The sequence below is a fragment of the Mus musculus genome, chromosome 9, assembly GCF_000001635.26.
Source record: "Mus musculus strain C57BL/6J chromosome 9, GRCm38.p6 C57BL/6J".
NCBI lineage: Eukaryota > Metazoa > Chordata > Mammalia > Rodentia > Muridae > Mus > Mus musculus.
In genome coordinates, this window is record NC_000075.6 from 96,490,494 (window position 1) to 96,515,559 (window position 25,066).

At 46.4% G+C, this 25,066-nt stretch overlaps 1 protein-coding gene across 6 annotated transcripts in view; it reads right to left on the reverse strand.

Moving 5' to 3' along the window:
- Gm28729 (predicted gene 28729) overlaps positions 1 to 25,066 on the reverse strand; it is a 39,866-nt gene that overhangs the window by 4,507 nt on the left and 10,293 nt on the right. For 4 of the 6 annotated variants that reach the window (XM_011242849.2, XM_030243952.1, XM_006511607.2 and 1 more), the window contains 6 exons: positions 23,959 to 24,099; positions 22,858 to 23,003; positions 16,076 to 16,171; positions 6,381 to 6,513; positions 3,862 to 3,968; positions 1,029 to 1,691 (listed from right to left, as the gene is read on the reverse strand). In XM_011242849.2, the coding sequence (XP_011241151.1) occupies positions 1,474 to 1,691; positions 3,862 to 3,968; positions 6,381 to 6,513; positions 16,076 to 16,171; positions 22,858 to 23,003; positions 23,959 to 24,099 (841 nt within the window). In that variant the 3' untranslated portion in view covers positions 1,029 to 1,473. Of the gene's footprint in view, positions 1 to 1,028; positions 1,692 to 3,861; positions 3,969 to 6,380; positions 6,514 to 12,800; positions 13,917 to 16,075; positions 16,172 to 22,857; positions 23,004 to 23,958; positions 24,100 to 25,066 lie in introns of those variants that run through there. The other 2 variants (NM_001370882.1, XM_006511609.2) reach the window with 2 other exon arrangements.

A 25,066-nucleotide genomic window follows, 5' to 3' on the forward strand; every position in this document is an offset into this window, starting at 1 on the left:
CAGCACACATTGCCCTAAGTTTCTTTATGAGGGATAACGACCTTTTCTAGATCTGGGCTAATAAAACAAAATACATAGGCAGTGGCTCTTTAAAATGAGCAGAGGTCAGAAACATAGCCATGAGTTGTAAGAGCAAATGACTTCCAGCTAGCTTTGGGTGGGATACAGCTGCAAACTAGTTATACTTTCCAGCAATTCAAAAGCAAAGCCCGGAGCAACACTTCCTACTGAGCTGGCTAATGTTGGTTTACCCAATAAACGTGACTACTCAGAGGACAGCAAACGCAGGCAGGCAGCAGTGTCTGTGACATTCATTCCGTCACGGGCTTGACACCTGCCTGCATGCCCTGCTTTTTGTGTTCCGACCTGACGGCTGGTGCCCGGGTTGGCTTAGTGGGTTTGCGCTGCCGGCATTTAGAGTCTCTCTAGCTCCTCATCCTCTCTCTCTCTCTACAACTGTGGACTACTTCTGTTTTAGTTTTTGAGGCAGTTTCACATTGTGTACCAGATTGGCCTGAACTCACTAGATAGCCCAGGCTGGCCTTGAACTTGTGGCAATTCTCTTGCCTCAGCGTCTCAAGTAATATTAGGATGATGGTATGAGCCACTATGTTCTGGGTCAGAAATAGTTGTGTTTAAAAAATACATAAAGAAGAAAACAAAGCAAAACAAAACAACAACAACATCAACAACAAAAAAGGCATGGTAGCTCACGCCTGTAATCTCAAGGAGACAAAGGATTGCCAGAAGTTTAAGCCCAGTCTGCCAGTCTGATATACAGAGTAAGACCAAGCCTCAAAACTAACTAACTAAATAGACGACACACATACAAGCCCGGGTGGGGAGAATATTTACTCATTGGATGGTAGTAACAATGCTGATATTTTGGTGTACAGCAGTCTAGGTTTTTGTTTTTGCTTTTTTAAGATTTATTTATTATTATACATAAGTACACTGTAGCTGTCTTTGGACGCACCAGAAGAGGGCATCAGATTTCATTACAGGTGGTTGTGAGCCACCATGTGGTTGCTGGGATTTGAACTCAGGACTTCTGGAAGAGCAGTCAGTGCTCTTACCTCCTGAGCCATCTCGCCAGCCCGCAGTCTAGGTTTTTAAATGCATGTGCACACTTCTAAATTTCTGTATCAAAAGTCCTCTACCTATTACTTGTAAACAGCTCATTTCGTAACAGTGCTATTAAATATTTGCCCCATTAAAAAAGAAAGTTCAGTTTTACGCAGTGGAGAGTAAGCATATGCAAATCCTCTTCTTCCTCCGGGCAGCCCTGGCACCTAAGAGCAGACATGAGGCTCCTGGCAGACCCGCAGCAGGCCTGCAGGAACACGAATTCAGCAGGGCAGAGGAGCTGAGGCAGTTTTCACTAATGTTTGAGAGATGATGTTGTCTTACTGCTTGCCTCGTGACACAGCCATCATCCGTTTGACTGTGGGTTAGGGGAGGATGGCCTAGACCCTAAACTCTGGGATCGAAGGCGCCATTAATTTCCACTGAGGCCCACGCTTCATCTTGCGCCCCCTGGTGGCTGCTACTCAACTGTGCAGACGCTGAAGATTTTACCTTTTTCTTCTTTTTACGCCTCCTATTAGATTTCTTGCTAAGTTTCCAGATAGATCTGAAGGTGTCCGAAGAGATCCGGGGAGTGACTGTAACTTTTAAGGGTGGTAGTTTACCTGGGCAGAGAGAATAAGCAAGAATGAGGAGAACGGCTAACGCTGTTCAGGGCTGCTCGGATGGTCCGAATTCCATCATTAGAGTTGGCTCCTTGCTAAAGCCGGGCATGGTTGGTACTCATCTGCAGTCTTTGGACTCCAGAGGCTGAAGCAGGAAGACTAGCCTCAATTACATACAAACATATATAGCCAGCTCAAGGTCACCCTGGGCTACAGAGATCCTGTCTCAAAAAAAAAAAAAAAAAAAAAAATCAAGACCTCAACTAGAGGAAGAGGAGAAGATGAGGGAGGGAAAGAAAAAGGCATAAGCAAACCAAACTCACTTGTTACCAAGTAAGTAAGTTATTCTGATTTCGTGAAAGGAGAATTAGAAATTGTTGACTTGCAAATAAATGGTAGGAAGAGAGAAAACACTGGAAGAACATTATTTTTTATAATTAGTGTTTCCATTGTCTTTTAAGGTTTAAAACGATGCCTTTAGGGTTAAAGTCCAAGTGAGTCACCCTGTAAAATCTTAGCAGCTACCCCCCCTTTTTTTGAAGACTCTTCACTGTGTTCAAACATAATTAAAGTGCTCCGTCAGAAACAGCCCATAATGACTCTAGCTCATGACATACACGCATTAAGGCTACTCACGATGCACACTTAGACTAAGTTTCAAAACTGCTGATTTCCTAAGCCATAGATTGCTTTTTAATGCTGTTTAAATGAGTACTTTCATTTTCAGGTGGGCGCGCCATAATTAGCCTCTCATTTATGTAAATTGAGCCATTTACTAAGCGTGGAAGACGTTTTCCATCCCAGAGAGGTACTGAGTGAAAAATCACTTCCCATCCTGTCACCAGAGGCTGTCTGTCCTTACGCTCCCTGCACTAATGCTGTGGAGATTGCCAGCAGCCCAATAATGGGTTTTTACTACCAGGTAGGATGAAGGGGTGGCGTCGGCACCAGGAAAACCAAAGCGCTTATCGCACTTACAGTCAGGTTTAACAGAATTATCCTGCTGGACCTCATGCCTGCTCTAATGGAACAAGAAGTGGGTGTTCTGTTCCTCTAAAAGAAAAGGATAATTGAAAAAAAAATCTTAGAGTCATTTAATTGGTCATTAAAGATGCATGGCTTTGGTTTGAGGTGGAGCAGCACAGCAGACCACACTCCTGTGACCCTCTTTTACAACACTGCCGGGGAAGGAAAAATGTGACCTCTGACCTTTTTACTGGAGAAATGACAGCATGCTGGCGCTGCTGAACTCTCCCCCACTCAGCCTGACCCAGAACTGAGTCCTCCTCCCTCTCACTTTAAAATCTGTCCATGTCTTACATCAAGCTGCATTGAAAATGGCATTTCTTGCTCTCCCCTGTAGAAGCAGCTAGAAGAGCTGTCACCAGTTCTGGCGATGCATACTAAAAGAGAGGCTAGGGGTGGTCACTGTTAAGTGACCTCCCTTCTCTCCTTTTCGAAGGGTTACACGGCCATAGGACACTCAGCACTGCCTGCCAGCTAGAGCCAGACTTAGAGACTTAGACTTCAGTGACTTAGAAGTTCCCTGTGATCCTTGCTCATGTGCTACCTCCTCCTCCCCTCCGTCCCTCCCCTTCTCCCCCCTTCTTCTCCCCCTCCCCCACACTCTTCATGGTATCCTTAGATAGCCCAGGATGGCCTCCAACGTGAAAGGCTCCAGTCTCAGCTCTCCAGTGTGGCTCAACTATGGTCTTAGCATGGTTGTTACTTCCGTTTTACAGTTGATTTTTGTACTTTAGGTTGGGTTGAGAGGAGACTAGAGAACAGGAGAAAACTTTCTTGGAGAATAAGAAAGAAAAAAAAAAACCCAAAAGCAACAGAGAAAAAATTCATAAAAAGCGAAAACAAACAAACAAACAAACAAACAAACAAAAAAACAGTAAAACCCAGCTGCGCTGGGAGGCATGCTGTAAACCAGCTACTTCAGAGGCTGTGAGTAGATTGCCTAGAAATCATTACTCAAATGATCCAAGGGTACACACAGCATTGCAAACGTTCTTGAGCTCTGTACGAGTCTCAGCATGTTGGCACAGTGGTAGCTAGCCTGCGACAATTCACAGATGAGATTTCTTATTTAAACACCAAGAGACAACAACATCGAGACACTTGCGACTGGTTCAGGGCCTGAGGGAAGGGCATGAAACCTCACCCGTCTTCCTGACTCTCAGTGCTTCCAGGATGTCCACTGCAGCCGTTTCTCCCAGGACATTGTTCCCAAGGTCCATCTCTCTTAAGTGAGTTGAGTATTTGATCAAGCTGCAAAGAGAAAAGGATGAAACGAAAAGGCTTTGAGCCCAGCACGGCTCACGGTCCCTCAAAGGAAGGCAACCCTAATTTCAGAAAATTACCTCCATCTTATAAGACTTCATAGTCATTTATACTTTATATACCAGTAAGAAGTCAAAGCAAAGCTGGGCGTGGTGGCACACGCCTTTAATCCAAGCACTTGGGAGGCAGAGGCAGGCAGATTTCTGAGTTCGAGGCCAGCCTGGTCTACAGAGTGAGTTCCAGGACAGCCAGGGCTACACAGAGAAACCCTGTCTCAAAAAAATCAAAAATAAATAAATAAATACATAAATAAAAGAAGCCAAAGCAATGGGAGAGATTGACAAGGACTTGATAACTTTCAGTCTGTCAAATAAATGACAACTCTGACCTGGTGATCTTTATTTATTTATTTATTTTTGGTATAGGGTCTCTACGTAGTCCAGGCTGTCCTAGAACTTGCTCTGTAGACCAGGCTGGCCTCAAACTCATAGAGATCATCCCGCCTCTGCCTCCTAAATCCTGGGATGTCAGGCTTACCAGGCAACATTATAAACAGACAAATATTTTCACATACAATTAAGAAAGGCAAGTCTGAGAATAAAGACTTTGAAATCCAATGGATCTAGCTTTGTGAAAATAAAACCATTATTCTTCTCCTACCCAACAACTCTGGGCTGATTCTCCTTAGTTATCTGAGATCAGCCGAGACCAGGAATGTTAAGGATGTGGTGGCTGTTGGATTTTCCTGATTTCTTGGTAGGTCATTGAAGATCCTGGTGGTGTTCTGTTGGCTGGTTTTCAGGAGTCCTTGGCTCACCTCTGCCCTTTCCTTGATCATGAGATCATGAGCAAGCCATGGGCCCTTGTGGACCTCACTTTCTGTCTGTAACCTGGCCTGAGAGGGGCTGTGTGACCTGTCTTGGAGGTTGCAGTGAAGACAGAGCAGTCATTTCCTGAAGGCACATTCAGTACCACAGGGACTGAAGGAAAGTTAACTGATGCTCTGATATAAATTATAATGTTATCATCAAGAGATCACTCCTGAATTGTTAACGCCTATGAGGGCTTGACCTTTCGCTTCGGGTTAACTCAACTTTAACATTGACTCTGCTGCTCAGTCTACACACTCTCCGCTGACTTGGTGGATGGAACTGAAGCCAGCCCTATGTAGCACTACCAGACTCTTCCTAGCTCTCAAGGAAGTCATGTGTCGAGGACTCTAACACCTTCAGCTTCCAGATCTATCCATGTTCTTCAGACTAGATGGATTAAAACAGGATACTGGGGCTGGAGAGATGGCTCAGTGGTTAAGAGCGCTTGTTGCTCTTGCAGAGGACTCAGGTGCAGTTCCTAGCTCCTACTTGCTGGCTCACAAGCATATGTAATCCCCCTGTTCCTGGGGATTCTACCCCTCTTATGACCACCAAGGATATCAGGACATACACGGTACACAGACATACATGCAGGTAAAACTTTCCCATATATGAAATAACTGGGAAGCTTTCCCATCCTTCTTGAATAAGAAGAGCAGAGAGGAAATCTTTTTCTGCTGAGATAACAAATTGCTACCCATCAGCCTTTGGGCCTCAGATCTCAGCTGTGTCCAGTGCTCCTGGACCCCTGTGGTGTTGTGGCCCTGGCCTCGAGACAGTGCTGCTCAGAGCCCTCTCTACCCTGCAGTTCCTGCAGTGGTTGCAAGCCCTGCCAAAGGCTTGGTCTGCTTAAGCTGTGGGCTCAGTAGAGATGGATGGGGGATGCCTGAGGTTATCAAAATAAGCATGATAAGGAAACTCCGTCTTCTAGAAGCTTCTGAGAATTCTAGTTCCATGTTTCTGCATTAGGAGGCCAGGGTGGGTAGCTTTCTAACCAAGCACAAGTGTGACCTGAGCAGGCATGCCTTTCTTCTCAGGTGGCATTGATCTAGTTTTGAGTTATATCCTGACTTTTGGGGTGCAAGGGGTAGGGGTATGTGAGTATTGTAATGTTTTCTTCTATATTGCCTCAGCAGCCACCCTGTTTTTTACAAAAAAAAAATTTTTTTTAAATATCTGTTTTATGTATATATTTGCATATAGAGCCTGGATGCCAGAAGAGGGCATCAGATCCCATTACAGATGGTTGTGAGCCTCCATGTGGTTGTTGGGAATTGAACTCAGTCCCTCTGGGAGAACAGCCAGTGCTCTTAACCAGGAAACCATCTCTCCCACCCAGCTACCACCCCTTTAATACGAGGCTTCTCATGAGGTTTCTGTGGGGCCTAAGTGCCAAGATCAAGACTTGTAAGTGCCCCCGTCAGAGCTGAGAAGTCACATTACTAGAAAGCTGTGGCCAGCCGCAGGGCTGAACTCAGCCCTCCAGCTTTAGACAGCGAATGGATGCAAGGCTCTCCCTGCTCCCTACCTTGTTACAGTTCGAGTGAACTCCAGCAGAGGCTCTCCCTCCCTCCCTGTCCCATCTATGCTGTTATCTGCCAAACATAGTGTCACGATCCAAGGGCCAGCTTGTGCCAGGCTTTTAACTTGTTTCTTGATTCCTGCAAGGGGAAAAAAAAAATCAGAATATTGGTATTACGTTTAGATGATGAGCTAAACCTATATTTTAACAAAGTTTGCACATGGCGGGTTTGGGAATAGGTTTATCTTGTAGCAGAATCAGTGAGATCAAATATATTTGATGTTTGGAAGTCCTGGTTTTATGTTTGGTTCTCTTTCATCTGCTCCTGACCCCCGACCCCCAACACACACACCTTCATTCTTCACAACTGAGTCTCAAAATTGCGTGATAGACAGCTTCCTCTCAGAGTCAGAGTCACCATTAACCTAACTGAGGAGGAGGATTGATGTCCCCAGAAACTTCTTGGTGAATGAATTATCTACTGACCCCAGGGAGTCAATAGATTGTAATGAAAAGGGGTTTTGCTCTTTGTAAAGGTCTGAGAAATTGTCTTTTTTTTTTTTTTTTTTTTTTTTTTTTTTGAGCTTTGGCCTCTACAAAACATCTGGAGGAGAAAGGACCACCTGCCACAGTGACTCACCGCTGTGTCACTAATGTATGGAGTCCTGAATCTGGTTTCACCCTCATCAATATGCTGAGATTTCTCAAAGTTCATTGTCAGGGCCATGGAGTGGCGTTGCTCACACATGTAGCTCGCCCAGGGTCAATTTTAGGAGTTTGGGAAAGAAGGAAACATGAAGGGTCCAGAGCTACAGAAATCATCGGCCAGTGTAAGTCAGGTTCATCCACTCAGCCAGGTGGGATAGGGAATCTGAATCCAGGGTCTCCAAGCCACCCAATGCTCCCTGAGGCTGCCATGTGTTCACTGTCATTCAAGTTGCTTCAGACTGGGCTGGCCTGAAGGGGAAATGGCTTGAATTAAAGCCAGAGAAGAGTCAGGGTGGAATTTGAGAGAACACGTCTGTCCATTGTGATGTAAAGTCAGTTGAAAAGATTTTTTTTTTAAAGATTTATTTATTTATCATATGTAAGTACACTGTAGCTGTTTTCAGACACACCAGAAGAGGGCATCCAATCTCATTACAGATGGTTGTGAGTCACCATGTTGTTGCTGGGATTTGAACTCAGGATCTCCGGAAGAGCAGTCAGTGCTCTTAACTGCTGAGCCAATTCTCCAGCCCGGGATCTTATTAAAAAATCTTTGATTTTATTTGTAGGCAACTGGGTATGTTGCTTGCATGCATGCCCGTGCACCACATGTGCCTACAGAGGCCAGAAGAGGGTGTCAGAACCATTGAAATTGGAGATACAATGGTTGTGAGCCTTCATGTGGGTACTAGGAATCAAACCCAGGTCCTCTAGAAGAGCAGCCATCTCTCCAGCCCCAATTTAAGGGATAATAAAGGGTGACTTAACTAGTTAGTTGCCTCCCCACACTGGCTTGAAAGCTTAACCTCGGGGCTAGACAAGTTTCCCTTGTATTTGAACTCATTCAACATTCAGCAGATATCTGAGTTTCTCTCCTGCTCTAAGCTCTGGCACATGTGCTGGGATGCTACAGGAAGAAACAAGCCTTCTGTCTCAGTCATGGTTTCACTGCTGTGCACAAACACCATGACCAAAGCAACTCTTGTAAGGACAACATTTAATTGGGGCTAGCTTACAGGTTCAGAGGTTCAGTCCATTATCATCAAGGCAGGAGCATGGCAGCATCCAGGCAGGCATGGTGCAGGAGTTTCTACATCTTCATCTGAAGGCTGCTAGCAGAATACTAGCTTCTAGGCAGCTAGGAGTAGGGTCTTAAAGCCTATACCCACAGTGACACACCTACTACAATAAGGCCACACCCACTCCATCAAGGCCACACCTCCAAATAGTGCCATTCCCTGGGCCAAAGATATACAAACCATCACACCTTCCTAACACAGAGATGGATAATATTCAGTATGTATGTGGAAGTGCTGGCAACCAAGCCCAAGCATGCAATCCTTGGAGGAAAATAGGCTTTTAGGTAAGAGTGATAAAATTGGGAATTTTAGGGTTGTTGTTGGTGATTATGATTGTGGTGATGATGGTGGGATATCAGAAGAGGTAAAGGTACCTGCCACCAAGTCCGATACCTAGAATCCACATGGTAAAAGGGGAGACCTAACTCCCATAACTTGTCCTTTGACCTTCACATGGATGTAGGTCACACGTGTGTGTGCATGAACACAATAAAGAAATAAATGTAAACCATCTTTAAAAATTAAAACATTGGGTGTTTCTGACTTGCTAGCTGAAAAAAAAAGCTATAGAAAGCATGCTTTTTTAAAGCAGGATTTGAGGGCTGGAGAGAGCACTGGCTTCTCTTCTAGAGGTCCTGAGTTCAATTCCCAGCACCCACATGGTAGCTCATAACCATCTGTAATGAGATCTGGTGCCCTCTTCTGGCCTGCAAGCATATGTACAGGCAGAATGCTGTATCCATAATAAATAAGTAAATCTAAAACAAGCAAGAAAGGATCTGAGGGCCTGAGAGGTGGCTCAGTGGTCAGAAGCACTTTATTTTGCTGAGGATGCAGGTTCAATTCCCAGCACGCGAAGGCTTCCAGGCACTGGAACTGGAGTTCTCCAGGCTCAGGAGACTGAGTGCTGTCCTCCAACTACTCTTATGTGCACGTTGTATACACGCACATAGACACAACATGGAAGAATAAACAAATTGATGCAGGGTGGAGGCGGCATACGCCTTTAATCCCAGCACTCAAGAGGCAGAGGCGGGAGCCCTCAGTGAGTTTGAGGTCCTACAAAGCTAGTTCCAGGACATCCAAGGCTACACAAAGAAACCCTGCCTCTTGCCCGGCAGTGGTGGTGAATGCCTTTAATCCTAGCACTTGGGAGGCAGAGGCAAGCAGATTACTGAGTTCAAGGCCAGCCTGGTCTACAGAGTGAGTTCCAGGACAGCCAGGGCTACACAGAGAAACCCTGTGTCGAAAAACCAAAAACCAACCAACCAACCAACCAAAACCAAAGAACAAAACAGAATTTGAAGGGCTAGAGTGATGGCTTGGTGGGTAGAGCTTGGGTCCCAGAACCCCTGTAAAAAACTGAGCATGGTCCACGTGGTTGTGACCTCAAAGCTGTGAGCGGCAGAGCACAGGACTTCTGTGGTTTGCTGGCTGCCGGCTCAGCTCCAGGTTCGGCGAGAGACCCTGTTGCAGGGGAAATGGGCAGAGAGCAGAAGACCGGGGCATCTGATGTTCTACTCTGACCCCTGAGCCTCAGCAGCGCTCTCATCCAGCCCGTGCACACATGCATACACTCAAGGTCTAATTGGTTTCGTAGGCTATAAATCGAATGTGCCAGATTGCTTGATGAAATGGATTTTACTGGAGGTTATAGATGAAAACTGGCCCACCTTTTTTTTTTTTTTTTTTTTTTTTTTTTGGAGTAAATAACATCTAAATTTTGTCATGGCGCCCAGAGCACGGGCATGATGTCAGGTGCCAGTTGTCAGGATTAACAGCAGTGACATACTAGGACATATGTAATGTATATGTGGCACATGGACCATACATGATTGGTCATGAATGGATGGATGAATGAATGCCTCCCAGACTGTCAAATACAATCAAATCATTGGAACATTTACCGGGCTGGGGAGATGACTCAGTGCTTAAGAGCACTGACTGCTCTTCCAGAAGTTCTGAGTTCAATTCCCAGTAACCACATGGTGGCTCACAACCATCTGTACTAGGATCTGATGCCCACTTCTGGTGTGTTTGAAGAGAGCTACAATGTACTCACATACATAACATAAATAAATCTTTTTTTTTTTAAAGAAACATTTACCAATAGAGTGCAGTGTCTTGATCCTACACATGAAGATAAATGGAGCATGGATGGAGTATGATTTTTTTTTTTACTCATAAAAAATTTTCACAAAAATGCAATTGAGGAAAATACGTAATAAATAATAAAAAAAATTTTCACAAACCTAAATGCCTTTGAAAGTTGAGTCTCCGCCCTGGCACTGTGGATACTGATCGGTGGCTCTTTCTTTCACCCACTTTTCACACAGCAGAAAGTGGCAGTGGGTAAAACCTGGGCCAACAGGACCAGGGTGAAGGCAGATGGCTGAATTCCTATACAGATGCTCAGCTTTACAAGGAGAGCCACTGTCAGCCGCTCAGCACCCTGACACATCAGCTAGGTGTCCATATGCACCTATGGAGAGGGGAGCCCTCTGGGCCTGTGATTGGCTGGGGAGAGCTTGCATCCCTGTGGTTTTCCCACTGCTCCAAAAGCAGCTTCCAGGAAGATAATGAAAACATCATCTCTGCCCACAACAAATGGAGCAGATTGGAATGTGGACCTCTCATGAGCTTCAGGAACTGTCAAAGAAGGTGGAAGGCAGCTGCGGCTCGGGCAGCGCTCCTGCTCTGGTTTAGAAAACAAATTCCTTGGAATACGGGTGAGGACACGCTCAGCCCCTGGTTATACTTGACCTGCCCCAGCTGTTCTCACTCTAATCTATTTTTACTCAAACTTGTTTTTACTGCCTTAAAACTAAGCAAGGTGCGGGGTGAAGAGATGACTCAGCAGTTAAGAACATGAGCTGTTCCTCCAGAGGACCTAGGTTCGATCTTTTCAGTACTCAGTATTCAGGCAGAAGGTCACAAATGTCTATAATTCCAATTTCAAGGGGTCGAATGTTCTTTTCTGGCTTCTGTGGGCAGCAGGCATACACATTGGGCAGAGACAAAGTATTCATACACACAAAAAAATAAATAATTGGGTTCATTATCAATAGCTGATTGAATGTTCTTCTCTGTCACGGAAAACCTGGCTCTGCCATAGCCGTGCCCTGTGAAGCTTGAGGGGTGGGGTGGTCCAGGGAAAGGCACGGAACCCTGGGTTTCAAACCCTTCTTTAAAATGTCTTGTGCCTCCTATGAAGTACCTTAGCGTCCCCAGACTTCGTTGTAAGAGAGAGGCCGGGGCTGGAGAGATGGCTCAGTGGTTAAGAGCACTGACTGCTCTTCCGAAGGTCCTGAGTTCAAATCCCAGCAACCACATGGTGGCTCACAACCATCCGTAATGAGATCTGATGCCCTCTTCTGGTGCATCTGAAGACAGCTACAGTGTACTTAGATATAATAATAAATAAATCTTAAAAAAAAAAAAGAGAGAGAGAGAGAGGCCGTGCTGCTGAGTCTCCCTGCCTCATTGATAGGGTTGGCTGGGAGTCCTTTCAATGACCTCTTGCTGAGGAGCATAGGACATGGCAAGTCATGGTGTTTCACACACTCAAAAGCATTATGATGCTGTGCCCCTCTCCATGAAATGCTCAGAGGCCCCGTGTGTTTGAACACATGGCTCCCGTCTAGAGGCGCTGTTTGGGAGGTTATAGAAACTTGGAGGTGAAGAGCCTGGCTGTCAGTCAGATGTCACTGGAAGGCAGCCTTGAGAGCTGTTTTCTCACTCCTGGTTCTGGCCTGTGGTCTCTGCTTCCTGGCCTGGCTGCTGTGTGTGGAGCTCTGCCACACATTCCCGTTGCTTTACCATTTACCGTGATGGCCTGTGACCTCTCTGAAACCATGAGCCAAAATACACCTTCCCTCTGTTAACTGCTTCCACCAGGTGCTTTGCCATAGAATGACACTGCCCAGCTTGATGCCCACCAGATTTGTGGTTTTTAAAAGATTTACACACACACCCACACACACACACACACACACACACATATATATACTGCAGCTGTCAGATACACCAGAAGAGGGCATTAGATCCCATTACAGATGGTTGTAAGCCACCATGTGGTTGCTGGGATTTGAACTCAGGACCTCTGGAAGAGCAGTCAGTGCTCTTAACCACTGAGCCGTCTCTCCAGCTCCACATCCATCAGTTTTGATGATTAGAGCCACAGCTTCTTCAGTTATATCTGCAGCAACCCACCCTCCCCCCAGCCCCCAACTGGTGTTAACCAGGTGGCTCGCTCATCCTCTGAACTGTTTCTCATGGGGGCTGTTGCTTCTTATGGCCTCTTTCTAGCTGCAACACCTCTCATTCCTTCCCTGAGCGCTCTCTGACCTTTGGCCAGATCCCAAAGGTCAAGTGGAAATGTTCACAGAACCAGCATCCACTCAGACAGCTTTGTCCTCTCCCTCCCCATCTGGTCTTCTCTGGGTCCAGCAGGACAGATGGTATCACACAGTCTTATTTGTACACCCCAGGCCTGCTGGGAGCTATGATTTTTTGGTAGATTTTTTTTTTTAACTTGTGTAAATATAACCTCTTTCCATTTATAATGAACACACGCTATTTCCCTGTGCACCACCTGTTTTTTTTTTTTTTTTTTTTTTTTTTTTTTTTTTTTTTGAAAGTGAACAGAAACTCCATCGCTGTGACAATGGGACTCCAGAAGGCAAAATGTGGTGAGTATTGGCCACCAGAGCCAGGGGTGTGACGCCCTCCTGTAGAGGTTTCCACTCCATGCTCAGCTGTCACCCCAGGATGGAGCCATGAGTGCAGTGATTTCAGGATTGTAACTGGTAAGTTCCTGTTTTGAAGATTACATCTTGACCCTTGAACTGGGCCCTTGCATTCCTTAATGCCACTGGTAACGAGTGTGGCTATGATATAAACAGTAATGCTTTATTTGGAAAGCTGAAACTGACACTTGGGCTGTTTGATGCTGCAGTCTAGCTCAATGCTGGTCTTACTCAGGATCCTGGAAGGACCACTTTAGGATGGGGCGCTATCCCTGTTCTAAGGCATGCACTAAATCCTCCAGAATTAAAGCAGCCCTGGGAACTGCTACACTGTGTAGCTTCAGCTGGGAAAAGAATAGGCCCAGATGACAAAACACTCGTTGGTCTCCACTGGGTCTCTTGGTGGTATGGGGGGGGGAGGGGTGGGGTCTTGAGATGATAAGGCAGGACCAGCAGAACAGCTTAGGAGAGCCACGTTATCAGCAGGAGGCTATTCCCGGTGGCCACGGGTGATCACTACTTTCACCATCTTCCACTGCTGTTTGTGGCAAGGCTGAGTGTCACCTGCTTGAAGGCTGACCAACCTCTAAACTCTTGTGCTCTTGTGATACACCGAGCCTGGGTCTCAGAGCTGGATCCACCAACGCTGGCTGAGCTTGAGCAGAGGATGGGCCTGGCCCTCGCGTTCTGAGGTCCCCAGGCCTCGAGAAGAGGCATTGAGGAGCCCAACTCCACTCTCTCCTTCATTGAGCAAAACAAGCCAAGGGAGGCAGTCAGTGTTTTTAAGTCTAAGGAAGTGGTTCTCAGTGACTTCTCTGGACCAGCTGCCTCAGCTTTTCTGGGGACCTGGACAGAAATGCTGACGGCAGCGTTTTCTTGGAGCCCCGCGGGATGGCGCCCAAGCGCTCAGGGAGCCTTTGATGACTGGTGGACCGTGGAACAGCACTGGTTTGATGGATGATTCTGGGTTCAGTGGTGCGCCATTGCAGTGTTTGGGACAGGTCTGTCTACAACGGCAGGAAGTCAGGGAATACCATGCTCCTCCACCCAGCTGTAGATGACTGCCCAATGTCAGTCTGCCATGTTTGTGTGGTTATCGCTGTCAATGTTCTTAGGACGCCAAATGAGAGAAGGGGGCGGGGCTGGGGTGGGGTGGGGCAGGGGTGTGCTCAGCTTCTGAGAGGAGCTTGGCCTCAGAAGGTTATTGTGGGGATGGCTTTCCAAGCGGCAGGCCAAAACCCTTCTGTCCACAAAGGGGTGTGCATCAAAATATTTTGGCTGTTTCCAATTAGGACCAAATGGAAACCATCTGGCCTCCTCGCCCAGGAGAGTGGCCTAAGTAAGCTCTTCTCAGCCCCGTACTTTGAAACAGGTAGAGTCCTACCAAAGACCAGGTTCTCTCCCCCAACCCCCTATGATGCCGAAAGTAGTTGTTCAATGTGGAACGGTCACTATGTAGTCCTGGCTAGCCTACCACTCTGTATGTAAACCAGGCTGGCTTTGTGCTCACATAGCCCATCCGCCTCTGCCAGCATGCTCTGCCTTTAGGAAGTTATTTTAAAGTTTGTTTTGTTATCTCTGAAATTAAAAACATCATATGTATATGTATATGTATATGTATATGTATATGTATATGTATATGTATATGTATATGTATATGTATATATGTATACACACACACACCCATACATATACACACACACATATATGTGTGTATATATATATATATTTATGTATAATATATTAGATGAAAACAGTTTCCATTGAATTCAGGTTTGAGGGGTCTAATGGCTTAAATTGTCTGTGTTGAGTCAAGTCCAAGCCTTTGGCCTGGCTTGTCCCTTAATGTGAGCCAGCCTTCCAGGAGAGCCAGCCTCCTGCCTCCTCTTGTCTTTGCCAAGCTTGTGGGCTCCTGGATGGTATTGGCTGTTCCTACTCAAGCCCTTCCTCATCCAAGTCCTTTCTTCCTCCATCCTGGGTCCACTTGCCCACTGGCAGCTTTGTCTCCAGTCCCACCTCCTGAGCAGAATGAACGCCCTTCTGATGTTCCAGAGAACACACCAAAGGCCGCTTCTGTAGACTGGGGGACACTGACTGTCTTCTATATTAGCACTAGGCAGTGGGAAACTGCACCCACGGCCGGCAGATGCCACACCAAGGCCTGCCATACCTTCTTGCTTTATATTCGCCTCTCTTCCCTCCTCCCCCAGGGTCCATGTAGCTCAGGTTTGCTTCCAATTTCTCACTGTAGCTAAGGATAACCTTGAACTCCTTATCTTCTTCCTCCTGTCTCCCACGCAACGGGCTGAAGGGCATGCACCCGGCTCCACATTTTCACGCGGCTTTTGGATCACGAGAGTTTCTAATTTTCTAATGTAGTTTTTGTCAGAGAAGATTCAAGATCATAAAAGAAGACCACACAAGAACAGTTTAAAATTGAAGAAGAAAGAGTCTGCCTGGGTTAGGTTCCACTCAAACAGCTGGTCGTCTTTCCCATAAATGCAAAATACAAACTACAGAATGCTCAACACAGCGACACAGACTCAGGCTGCCCCACAAGAAGCTTCCCAAAAGCTGTGCTCATGACTACCCAGAGAACCTCTGCACCGCCTGCTTGGAACTTCAGTGGGTTAGCATTTGGAGAGGAGTGTGTGAGGCCAGGCCTGCCCTTTGCAGAGTGGGATGCTGAGAGCCAGGCAGGTTATGGCTGCCAGGAGCAGGATCTGGGCTGCAGGACACAGTAGTGCGTGGAAGGTTGCTATGGCAACAAAGCCTCCTAGGCTGTTCACTATTTGTCTCCCTGCACCCCCTCCCCTTCTGCCTCCCTGTCTCTCTTCCTGCCCCTCCTCATCTCTCTCTTGAGTTGGGACTTCTTAAAGCCCCTTCACGGTCACCCCGCTTCTAACTCTGAGTAACCCGAATTCTGAGGCCTCGCTGGCAGCTCCGGGCAGAATTGTTCCAAACCTTGCTTTCCTGGAATGTCGAAAGTGCCCATGATGGATTGCTCTGGCAGACACGGTGGAACTGTTCATGGGTGGTTTGCGTAAGGTCACGAGACATTGATTTTAAGCCTTTGTTTGGGATAATTATGCACTGGAGACACACAGGGAGCGAGTTGTGGATGGGGGGGGGGGGGGAGGAATCACTGACACCACAACCAAAATACCTCCTTGTCCACTTTTCTTCTGCGAGGTTCTTTTCGCTGTTAAAGTTTCGGAAGATTTCATAATCTGACTCAAAGTTGAGCTTGCTCCCCGGCACACTGGTTTAAAAAAAAAAAAAAAGATGCAGGGTCAGAGTCAAGCAAATGGGTTTTGGCATACTTTAGTCCTGGTGATCGGCTGCCTTCATTTTAAGGACACTTTGGGCAAGGGTATTTCTCTTGGGAGGGAATTTACTGAATACCGTCAGAATCTCCTCAGTTCTATGGTTTGTATTTCTCTGCTGTAAGACTAGAGGTTACTATGCCACCAAGCAGGGCTAAGCAGGTGTCTTAGTCAGGGTTTCTATTCCTGCACAAACATCATGACCAAGAAACAAGTTGGGGAGGAAAGGGTTTATTCGGCTTACACTTCCATACTGCTGTTCATCACCAAGGAAGCCAGGACTGGAACTCAAGCAGGTCAGGAAGCAGGAGCTGATGCAGAGGCCATGGAGGGATGTTCTTTACTGGCTTGCCTCCCCTGGCTTGCTCAGCCTGCTCTCTTATAGAACCCAAGACTACCAGCCCAGAGATGGTCCCACCCACAAGGGGCCTTTCCCCCTTGATCACTAATTGAGAAAATGCCTTAGAGTTGGATCTCATGGAGGCATTTCCTCAACTGAAGCTCCTTTCTCTGTGATAACCCCAGCTGTGTCAAGTTGACACAAAACTAGCCAGTACAGCAGGGCTCCCAGAGTTGTCCTGCAGTGATTGTTGGCTCCCTTAGGCTACAACTGCTTCCGATAACCATGGCTTCATGTTCCGGGGATTACTAAGAACAAGGTGAAAGGATACACTTTGTTGGCTCACACTAAAAACTGTGTAGGGAGCCTGGCAGCCTTTAATCCCAGCACTTGGGAGGCAGAGGCAGGTGGATTTCTGAGTTTGAGGCCAGCCTGGTCTACAAAGTGAGTTCCAGGATAACCAGGGCCACACAGAGAAACCCTGTCTCGAAAAACCAAAAAACCCAACCAACCAACCAACCAAAAACAAACAAACAAACAAACAAACAAACACCACCCCAAAGCCAAACAACAACCACCACCACTCCACCAACTGTGTAGCTATGGTATCAGTCTTGGGGCTAAGGATACGGCTCAGCCTGTAGCATGCTTGCCTAGCGTGCATGAGGCCTTGGTTAAGTCCCAGCATCATCCACACACTGCATCACTCTCAAGCTCTGTCAGGTCCTTCTCAATTCCCTGTACCCAGCATGCAGTTGGAATAACGCAATGCAGATCCCAACCCTGCTGCTCTGTTCCCACTCTAACCCCAGTCCCACTTGGGAACATGGCTCTTGCTTAGGAGAGCAGCTCCCAGAATGCCTCCACCCTCAGTTTGCCTGACTTTGTCCCACTCTTCCCTGTGCGATCTGAGCTCCAGGTCTCTTCGCCTTCTGCCTCTGTGGTGTACACAGGGCCTGCTGCTCCTGGTACAAAGACTCTAGGCCTTGACTGTTACCTATGTCTCTTTCCTCGAGAGGTCCTTTCTCCAGGGAGTGAGGCCGAGAAGGATAGAGGAAGAGACCTGAACACCCTCTTCTAGCCACTACATGGTCAGACACAAGCATGCATAACCACACGCTCACATACTTGCAACACACACCATATACTTACCCTTACACTCAAAGGCGGCCAGCAAGCCTTCAGGTCTCTATTTAAAATCAAATCCCATCTTTCTTCTCGGACTTCCATCCACACTCCTATACCACACTTCTTTTCTTGTTTCAGATCAATTGTTACTTTGTCTGTCTGTCTGTCTGTCTGTCTGTCTACCTATCTTTGTCCTCTGTCCCTCTGTCTCTGTCTCGCTGTCTCTGTGTGTGCATGTGTGTGTGCGTATGTGTGTGTATGTGCATGTAGGAATGGGTGTACAGATGTGCTCAGCTTTGTGTGTGTGTGTGTCGAGGCAGAAGTCGGCACTGGCTATCTACCCTGTTTCTTGAGGTAGGATTTCTCACTGAACATGTGTCTTGCAGTTTTAGCCCTGGGCTCCAAACTACCTCAGCTCCCCAGCCATAGGGTTATTATAACCCTGTGCTTATTATAGCCATGGGGTTACAGTGTAGCATGCTCAGTTTCTACATGAGTGTTAAGGAACTCAGGTTCTTATATTTACTTGCAGAGCAAGTGCTTTACTCACTGAGCCATGTCCCCAGCCTCCAATTGTCCCTTTCTATCAAAATATAGGATGTATATATTTTATCTTTCAAAAATGACACCGTCTATATGCATGCATAACTGTGGACAAGCATACTGTGTTCCCAGACTCCCCCTTCAAGGGAAGAGTGCTTTGTTTTGGTTATTTATTTATTTGTGTATTTATTTATTACCTATTTATTATTTAGTTAGCTAGGTAGTGCATGTATGTGTGTAGGTGCGCACATGTTAAAGTCAGAGGAAAACTTCTGGCAGCTGGTTCTCTCCTCCCACCAGGTGGATCCTGGGGAATGACCTGGGGTCATTAGGCTAGGAAATTAATGCTTCCGCCGCTCCCAGAAAACTCTTCATTTCATGCACGAATGCACCCTAAGCATCTAGGGGTCCTGTGGACATTTTGGGACTCGCACTGCACATATGTGAACACATATGTGAACACATGAAGGAAGCAAGGTGCATAAAGACATATTAAGATTGTCTTTACATGTTGTAACACCTAGGAGAATAAGCTTGTTGGTGGTTGAGCCATCTGTGATCAGCAACAGGGTGCCTCTGTGTCCAAGCCTGGCAGGAAGAAGTCATTCCTGGGGCCTGGGAGTAAGTAGCTCAGAACAGAAGAGGACCAAGCACTGAGGGCTCATGGAGAAGCAATCTCTAAACAGCTTTGCTGGGCTGGAGAGACTCGGTTAGCATGTGCCTAGCCCTGGCGTGTGCATGTGCACACACACACAAACACACACGGACCTCCCATGCACACCCACCTACACACACACACACACACGATTGCCTGTGTGAATACTGAAAGCTTATTACACTGTCAGGTACATTTTAAAGTTAATATTTTTAATTTTCATTAGAACTTTAAGATTTCCCAAAGGTAGACATTTCTTGCATGTGGTAAATATATCAGGAAAAAAATGTCGCCTGTCATTCCACTCCCTTCAGTGAATCAAGTCCAAACTCCAAGTGTTCTGTTGCCCAGGATCACTCATGGAACCCACTGCAAACACGAGCTGTCACCAAGCTCCTGTCACCAAGTTCCTGTCACCAAACTCTTGTGTCAAGCTTTATTCCCCCCTCCTACCTCAGGACTGGGATTATTACCTAAGGCCTCACAGATGCTAGGCCAGCTCTACCACACACATACACACACACACACACACACACACACGGTTTCACACTGCGCAGGTTAGATCCAAACTCTCTGTGTAGCTTTGGGTGACCCAAAACCCCTGACCTTCCTGTCTTCTCTCCCGAGTGCTGGAATGACAGGCATACTCCACCTTACCTGGCTTATGTGATGCTGAAAACTGAACCTAGGACTTCGTGCATGCAGGGTGGGCAAGCACCCTACTAGCTGAGCTACATCCCTAGCCCTGGCTGACACTGATCTTCTACCTTCTAGAATGATGAGAAATTGTTTTCTTGGTTTTTTGGGGATTTTTTTGTTTTTTGTTTTTTGGTTCAGCCAGCAAGCCTATGGTGTTTGTTATGGCTGCCCGAGAAAGCTAAGGCAGAATAGGGTGGAGCTAAAATGTACAGGTTGAACTGGGTAAGAAGCAAGGTTTAAGAGATAGAGAGTATAGATAGTGTCGGGCTTGGGGCAGGAGGGGAGACTTTGAAAAGCGCTCCAGTTTGTGGGGTTTGTTGCTATTGCTGAGATCCTGAATGCAAAATGCAAGGAGCAAGGTGTGAGCTGCATTTACATCCTGAGGTTTTTGGAGATGGCAGCACAGGTACTATCTGCTACCAGGTCCGACACCAGATATCATTATTTATTATTATAATTAGTATTATATCTCTGGGAAAACAAAGAATTTTTATCTGATTTGTGAAAATTGCTTTTTGTTGTTGATGTGTGTGTGTGTGTGTGTGTGTGTAGTTTTCATTGTTGTTGTTGTTTAAAGCAGGGTCTCACTATGTCGCCCTGGCTGGCTTGGAACTCATTATGTAAACCAGGTAGGCTTTGAACTCACAGATCTCTGCCTGCCTCTGCCTCCTAAGACAAGGATTAAAAGCATGTGCCGGGCTGGTAAGATGGCTCGGCGGTTAAGAGCACTGACTGCTCTTCCAAAGGTCCCGAGTTCAAATCCCAGCAACCACATGGTGGCTCACAACCATCCATAACAAAAATCTGATGCCCTCTTCTGGAGTATCTGAAGACAGCTACAGTGTACACACATATAATGAATAAATAAATAAATAAATCTTTAAAAAAAAAAAAAAAAAAGCATGTGCCACCATGCATGGCTATTGTTTTTTTTTTTTTTTTTAAGATTTATTTATTTATTTATTGTATATACAATGTTCTGCCTGCATGTATGCCTGCATGCCAGAAGAGGGCACCGGATCTCATTATTGATCGTTATAAGCCACCATGTGGTTGCTGGGAATTGAACTCAGGACCTCTGGAAGAGCAGCCAGTGCCCTTAACCTCTGAGCCATCTCTCCAGCCCACATGGCCATTTTTAAAAATCGCATTTAAAAAAATGTGTTTAGTGTCCGGGTGTCCGTGTGTGTGTGTGTGTGTGTGTGTGTGTGTGTGTGTATGTGTGTGTGTTGTGCAGGTTAAAGGACATCCTGCTGCCAGTCTCCTTCCATGTGGGCTCTTGGCTTTGAACTCAAGTCCCCAGCCTCTGCAGCAGGCTCTATTATTGCTGAGCCATCTCTCTGGCCCCTAATACCTAAAATATTAACTTGTAATTTCCCTCTAATAGGAACTACTAGGGACAACTAGAATTGAGATCCTCATGTCTCCTCCTGACTCCTAGGCATTCTCCTCTCTCTCCACCTCTCACTCCTGTCCCTGCCTGCCACACTCCAAAACTACAAACATCGCTTTTACATCTACCATATTAAAAGACAACAGCGACCCACACAGGGTTACTTAGCTATTCTTGAGCCCACAGCTACAGCACAGGATTCATAATTAACGCTGTGGCTCTTCACAGGAATACTGAAGCAGTGCAGGGGAGGTGCAGCAAGGATCAGCTGTGCTGTCCTGGTCCTTTGGTGCATCAAAAGCCTTGGCTGAATCACCAAGCTCCACACGTGACTTGTGTGAGCCTGAGCCCATGAACGTCCCTAAGTAGATGACATCCGCTGTCAGTTACAGGGTCATTGCATTCTGTCCCCCAAAGGTGTCTTTACTTAGCCCCTCGTTCTCACTTTCTTCCCCAGCAGATAGAGCAACAGGGTTTCCCACTGTGCTCTAAGATTTCCCTCTCCTAGAAAACAGGCAACCTGCCGTAATAATGAGGATGATTGATGCTCTTCAAGAACTTGCCACTCAATCCTTACTGAACACGGAAGGCAATTACTGTAATGTTCACTTTACAGCTGAAGAACCTGAAGTTATTCAGGCACACACAGGTGTTCCCCTGTCTGTGTTATGAGCCATTCAATACAGACAACCAACTATTAAAAGTAGACAGCCATTAAATGTCCCATAAATATGCATTGTTAGGATTCACTTAAATAGGTGAAACCCCATAAGTGGTGATGGTTTGTGTGTCCTGCATCTGTCTGCCTGCTGTCTGGGTGAGGACATGCTTTCTCTTTGAACCACATAATCCTGGCATGTACTTCTCCTCCCAACAAGGTAAGCGTGTGACGAGTCCTGTCAATCATAGCTCATCATGCCCTGGGCCATAGGGCCTGGACCAAGAGGTAGGTCTGGGGACCATAGATGACCAGAGTTGCAAACTCAAGGGTTCTTGCTGTCATGACTTCAGCTATTTACCCACTCCGGGCCCAGGAATACACAAAGTATTCTTTAATCCCATCTGAACTGCTTTGACCAACCTGATGAGTCTGATTAATCTGGGATGTTCGTTTCCAGGCACTGCTGTGATAGATGACTGTTCACTGAGTGGCTAACAGAACACAAGTTTAAATCTGGCCCAGATGGCTCAACACTCACAAGCAGAGGCAGGAAGATTAGCAAACATTTAAGACCAGCCTGAGCTACATGATGAGTTCCAGGCTAGCCAGGGACTATATATAGCATGACTCTATCTTATAAAACTGAAGGGAATAGAGGCAGCAGTGTGGGCTGGGGAGTAGGAGGGAAGATAATGGGAAGAGATACAAACTTGCTACCTTGTTGTTGCCTTAGTCCTTTGGAAGCTGGAAGTCTGCAATGGATCCTACCATCTTGGGGTTAGAGTCCTTTGAAGGTGCTGCGAAAATGTTTGTTTTGGTTTTGTATTTTGTTTTATGTGCTTGTTTGTTGCTTTTCCCAGAGACTAGAGGCACTTACATTCCCGCTCAGGTTACTTTTCTCTCTGTTGGGGTTGTGGAGTCCTCCCCCACCTTTGCCTGCCCTTTAGAAAGGTCCTTGTGATTATTCGTGACTGCCAGGCTAGTCCGAGAGAGCACCTCCATCTTAGGCTCCTGATCTGACTTCTGTCACATGAGCGTATTCACAGGTTCTGAAGGTCAGGACAGAGACACCTTTGGGGCCCATTATCCTACCTCCCACACTCTGGAAGTAGGTCTCCATTGAGTGCTACAAAGCCACCTAGTTACAAAGTACAGTCCTTCTTCAGGAACCAAGAGGGGCTTCCAAGTCTGGAAGTGGTTTACCTTCGGAAGGCTGAAGGGGATTTCCAGCATGTAGCAGTGCCAAGGTAGGCTGGTCCTTCCCCTGCGTCTCTGCGTATTCTGCTATAGGTCTGAGGAGAGCCAGGGCCCCAGAACTCTGCAAGTGATTTCCATCCAGGCGCAGCTCACTGGGGAAGAGGGAAGTATAGTATACACACACTAGACCACACCCCAAAATACTGTCTATGCCAGCAGCACAAACCATACCTTCGACAGACGCCCTTGGTTCTCAAAGTTCACCAAAGGCTTTTCCTCTAAGGGTAAGAAAGAACAAGCAGGGCAGAGGAGACAGGTTAGCAAGTAAAGTGCTCGCCAAGAAAGCATGCTGACCCGTGTTTAATCTCTAGAACGCATGGTAAAACCCTGGGCATGGGGCTATGGGGATGACTGAGTGGATAAACGTATAAAATCAAGAGGAACTGAGTTCAAATCCCCAGTGCCCGTGTAAAGCCAGATGTGCCCACGAGACCCCAGCATTGGGGGGCTGGAATAGGTGGGTCTCTGGAAGTTGACTAGCCCGTCTCTCTGAAATGGCAAGTTTCTTGTTCAGTGAGAGACATTGTCTCAAAGAACCATAGTGATAGATGAATATATTTGATGTAGCATTCTGACTTCCGAATGTACACGGGTCATGTGCAGGCATGTGTATGAATACACACTGTATAAACAAAATTGTAGAAAAAGAGACAAAATTCTAATCAAATGTAGAAAACTGTATCAGTACAGGACAGCAGTGTGCTTTTAACCTCGGGGTTAGAAGGGGAGAGATGGGGCATTCCTGGAGCGCTCTGGCATTCAGTGTAGCCTTCAAGCCAGTGCGAGACCCTGATTCAAGAACAAGGTAAGAGAACCTGAATGACTTCTGATGGAGTTGAGCTCTGACCTCCACATGCATGCATATGTACCTGTATGAACATACATCCTCACCAAAAATGAAGAGAAAGAAAAGAGGAAGGAAGGGAAGAAGGGAGGGAAAGGAGGAAGAAAAGAGAGGGAGGGAAGGAAAAATAAAAAGTAGCCATCAGGTTACATTGTGCAATGAGTCAAAACAGAGACATGGTGTGTGGGAGGGGTGTAGCTCACCAAATGCCGCTGTGGCTGATAACAGAGCCCAGCCTTGGCCCACTCTGGGGCCCCAGCCCACAGTAGCGCATACTGAGGCCCTGGAGCCTTCGGTTGCTCTCCAGGCCTGAGAAGATACTCTCAAGTTCTTCATTTCCAAACCTGAAATGACAGAACAAAGCACACGGCTTTTAAACTATGTCATAGGCTGAGGGGACCCTGCCGGTGGTCAAGGCAGGGACATGAACTCTGAAGAGGGATGATATCAATCTGGATCAAACGTCAGGAAGTCTGATGCCAGGCAGTTTCCTTCTGGCACATTTAAATGCAGTATAATTTGGAAAAATGTTTTCTGGTGTAACACAATTCCTAGTACACAAGAGAGCACAATTACATTGAAACTCAACTCAGGGTACATGTCATTTCTTTCAAGAAGATGGGTTCTAGACATAGGCTCTCTGTGCTAGCTTAAGGGTCTAGGGATAGCAGAGGCCATCTGGGCTATTAGCCTCCTCTGGTCTGGTTGTGGGAGCTTGGGGGGAGTCTTTGGCTATACGGATCCTGTAAAGGTCATTAGACTATCAGGTCCTGGTTGCGGGAGATGGGGGAGGCCCTGGCTGTAAGGGTCATTTAAATTACTAGCCACCTTCGGTCCTGGCTGTAGGAGCTTGATATGGTCTGACCCAACAGATAATACAGATCCTCAGGTTGTTAATCACCTCCAATTCCCAGCTTTCTGGTTGGAAGAACATATTTTACAACTTTCATATTAGAAAGACAATCCTGTGTACTTAACGTTCCTGGTCTCTCTGGAGAACTGTGGGCACAAGGACTTTTGTGTTGTACTCCCAATAACGGCCACTAGGTTTTCCCCAGGTCACCTAAGACCTAACTTACTTTCTTTCTTTCTTTCTTTCTTCCTTTCTCTCTTTCTTTTCCAACTTAAAAAAAAATTAATTAATTTAATGTGTATGAGTACACTGTACAGATGGCTGTGAGCCATCATGTGGTTGCTGGGAATTGAACTCAGGACCTCTGCTCGCTCCGGCCCCTTTCATTCCAGCCCAAAGATTTATTTATTATTATATGTGAGAACACTATAGCCGTCTTCAGACACACCAGAAGAAGG